Below are 3,910 nucleotides of genomic sequence, written 5' to 3'. Positions count from 1 at the left end.
TGTATGCATGTGTACAACCAGACATTAGCCCCTCCTCTCATATATATATATATATATATATATGAGAGGAGGGGCTAATGTCTATATAATATATATATATAGAGAGAGAGAGATGATAGATATCAAATAGAGAGACACACACAGCAATGGGGAGAAAGGTGAGGAAGAAATAAGTCGAGCAATACTCGTAAGGCAGACACAACATGGTAGTGTGATTGTGCGCAGACACACTCACCCCAGAAATAAACCTGGCTAACAACACACAAGTGCTGTCAACTTCACAAGTGGGTTTGTTTATTCAGAGCTTAACAACAGACGGAAAGTAACAACACACACATTTAGCAGACGGACAATCGCTTTGTTTGGATTCAAATCAGCTAGACTCCCACATCTGTAATCTCGCACCACATTTCTTTTTTTCCATTTTGAAATAACTCCTATTGTATAATTCTTTTCACATGTAGAAATATAAAACTGTTATGTTCTTAGTGCTCGAGTAGCACGTTATTTTAATTGATCCCGGAAGAATGAAAGGCAAAGTTCACCTCCACAGGATTTGAACTCGTAACGTAAAGGGCCGTAACTAAATAACGCTGACCTTATTTTTATCTTTTCTCCTCAAAGAATATATTTTAAAATTTGATGAGACATTAATTTTGGGAAATATATAAATTCCCTAAAAGGTAATGAAAAAGTGTACGTATGTATAAACATTAAAGTTGTTCCAACACGCACTTGTTGATGAGAGAGAATATAATTCGTGTGTATAGTGAACTGGCGGTTCCACGTAGGTGTCTCTTTTATGAAGACATCAAATGGCTTGTTAGTCCTCATTTAACAAATCTATGACCGACAGATATTCCAGCCACTTCCATCACGTCCGTATATAGTTTTCCCTTGTTTAAAACACTAGGGTGGGATTTCAGGAAGACAGTGTTGTTGTTTCTAGCAGGTCTGGCGACCACGTAGACGCTGCGTCGGTAGCGGATCAGATAACTATAGATTGAGGCAACACTAATGTTTCTTCATAACTTGCGGGAGAATACAGGGTTTTTTGATGAAATTTTGCAGAGATACGTTTTCGAGGGAACAGATTACCATTATATTGATAAAATTCAGAAAACTATTTTTTTTTAAAGAATTATTCATTACTCTTCATCTTCTTTGAGTTTGTAACTATCAACAGTTTTCACTACATTTTTTTTAAAGATTTAGGTGTTTGAAACCTTAACATTACATAATCTACAGTCTCGAAAATGTATCCCCTCAAAATTTCATTAAAAGAATCTTTTTTTTTTTTAATAAAGTTAAGCGGAAACACAGCCAGAGAGGGTCACCAACCTGTAGTTATGCCGTCAAAATCATTGGTCACCAATAGGTGTTAACCTATTCCAATCACACAGACACAAACAACACTACCATACCATTGCAGAGGAAGAAATAAACGATTATGTAAGGTCAAAAGACAAAATATCATGTCTCAAAAATCTGTTTGGTGTTATCTGAGCGGAATGGGGAAGGGGATTTAGTTGCTATTTTTAGCAGGTTAGACGACCACATGCATATAGGTTCCCACGTTTAACCGGAATTTCGAATTTGTCATTCTTATTTGATTTTTACTTATTTATACGGAAATAATCCGAAACATTGTGAAGTTGGGACTTAACTGGTGTTAGCAACAAGACTAGATTCGTACACAAACTATATAAAGTAATTATGTATGTGTGTAAGCGAGTGTTTATATAGGTATGTGTATATTTATATTTATGTCTGTAAGGTGACAACAAAGGCGTCTCTGCTTTGTTCGACCTGCTACAAAAAGCAGCCAATCTTCATATCACATCTAAAGGAAGAAGACGAATATAAATATATATATATAGTTCATACATGCAATCCAAGATGAAATGGAAAAGAAAAAATACATGTTCAATGAATGTTGTTCTAGATCAAAGACAAAGTTGATGATGGAAAACGGTGTTATGTGTTTATAATCTCAGTAAAACATTAAAAATTCGCGTCCCAGACGCATCTGAAGAACTCAGGATTCTTCTGAAGCAAACAGAACAAGGGTTAAAAAAAACAATTATATACATACACACGCGCGCACATATATGCACACACACATATGCAATAAATTTTTACACACATGCATATACGTATACACACATACATAAAACTATACGTATACATAGATATATATATATATATATATATATATATATACAAACCTATATGTAAGTATATACATATATGTATGTATATATATATACCTATATGTATGTAAGTATATATATATATATACCTTATGTATGTATATATATACCTATATGCATGTATATATATACCTATATGCATGTATATATATACCTATATGCATGTATATATATATATACACCTATATGTATACATATATATATATATACACCTATATGTATATATATATAATTACACATGCATACACTTATACGTATACACATATGCAGGGACAATGTGTGGTACATTCAAACTAAACTTAATCAGTGTTAATGTTTAAAATATAATCTAGATGTAAAAACTATCCATATCTTTAAGGTATTGTTTAACCTTCTAACCTCTCATTATCGAATTCAGCGTTCCAGCTATGACCATCTCGTCCTAAAGTCAAGCGTAACCTACCTAAGATTACACTATCAAACGTGTACTTCCTTTTTCTATAACAGTAAGGTGTCATTGGAACAAAGTTTTGACTACAATTTCTAGCACGTCCATAGACCCCCATCGTTGGCGACGATATAGAGTTAGTTCCTGAATTAGCCTTTATAATGATTACAGATGTTCCATCGGTCAAATTTTTTTCTAAAAGAAGAAAAAAAACAACCATAGTATACCTAAGACAGCAATATCTAGAGTGTCCTTCCCTCTTAGCTTTAAAAGCAGGAGAATGGCGTGACTTAAAGGATATCTAGCTGCTGTTTCTAAAAGGTTGATGTTTCGGTATATTTGCTAAACGCGTGTATATTTATGTATGTGTGTGGGTGTCTCTGTGATTGTGCCTTTCATAGACACTATGTGGGTGTAGGTGTACCTTTCTTAGACTATATACACACATACAGATAGATAGACAGACAGATAAATAAATAAATAAATAGATAGAGATAGATAGGTAGATTAATAGATAGATAGATACATAGATAGAGGTGTACATGGGTACTTTTCTTTAGACTGTATGTATACACACACACACGTGTACATTCCTTTAGGCTATATAAATATATATATACATAAATATGGTGTGTGTGTATATATGTGGATGTATACGTGGGTGTACGTATGTACGTATGCCTTTCCTAGGTTGTTAGGTCGCGTGTGTATATATATATATAAATATATATATGTAGGACGGGGTAGGTATACGTGTAAATGAGTGCTTTTCCAGAGCAATCTATAAGTCAACACAAATGTATATAAGGGAGTATATATGTATGTGTGTGTACGTATGCCTTTCCTAGGCGGCAGTTCTACTTACCTAGGGTTAAAATCCTGGAACAGATTTCTCAAATTCATGGCCATCACATCATGGCAAGATATGTCTACCCAGTGGAAATATGCGAAAGACTGTTCCACTTATATACACCACATATAATACATAAATGTATATATCTATGTATATATAAATATATATATATACCTATATATATATATATATATCTATATATACACCCAACACTTTACACCAGGCGACGCCAGAGTGATGCCCTCCTTTCTTTTTTTTTTCACCGTCGGCCGCTTACCGCCTTCACAAATAGCAATTTAACCAAATAAACAAATATGTCCCTTACGCCTTATATATACATGTGTATTAGTGTATGTATATATATTTATATATATATGTGTGTGTGTACATATATATATATATATATATATATATATA

General features: G+C 33.4%; 1 protein-coding gene and 1 long non-coding RNA gene across 2 annotated transcripts in view; one reads left to right on the top strand and one right to left on the bottom strand.

Annotated features, from left to right (window-relative positions):
- The window catches only part of LOC106872416 (transmembrane protein 185B), a 22,114-nt gene extending 18,367 nt beyond the window's left edge, over positions 1–3,747 (bottom strand). Inside the window, exon 1 of the mRNA XM_014919412.2 lies at positions 3,506–3,747. Within this exon, the coding sequence (XP_014774898.1) occupies positions 3,506–3,549 (44 nt within the window). The 5' untranslated portion in view covers positions 3,550–3,747. The remainder of the gene's footprint in view (positions 1–3,505) is intronic.
- Positions 1–3,910, top strand: part of LOC128249261 (uncharacterized) — a 7,934-nt gene that overhangs the window by 1,311 nt on the left and 2,713 nt on the right. The gene's annotated exons all lie outside the window — the stretch shown is intronic.

This window comes from Octopus bimaculoides, chromosome 13 (genome assembly GCF_001194135.2).
Source record: "Octopus bimaculoides isolate UCB-OBI-ISO-001 chromosome 13, ASM119413v2, whole genome shotgun sequence".
NCBI classification, from domain to species: Eukaryota; Metazoa; Mollusca; class Cephalopoda; order Octopoda; family Octopodidae; genus Octopus; species Octopus bimaculoides.
The sequence above is the reverse complement of the archived record's forward strand: the minus strand, read 5'-3'. Positions and strand labels throughout refer to the sequence as shown.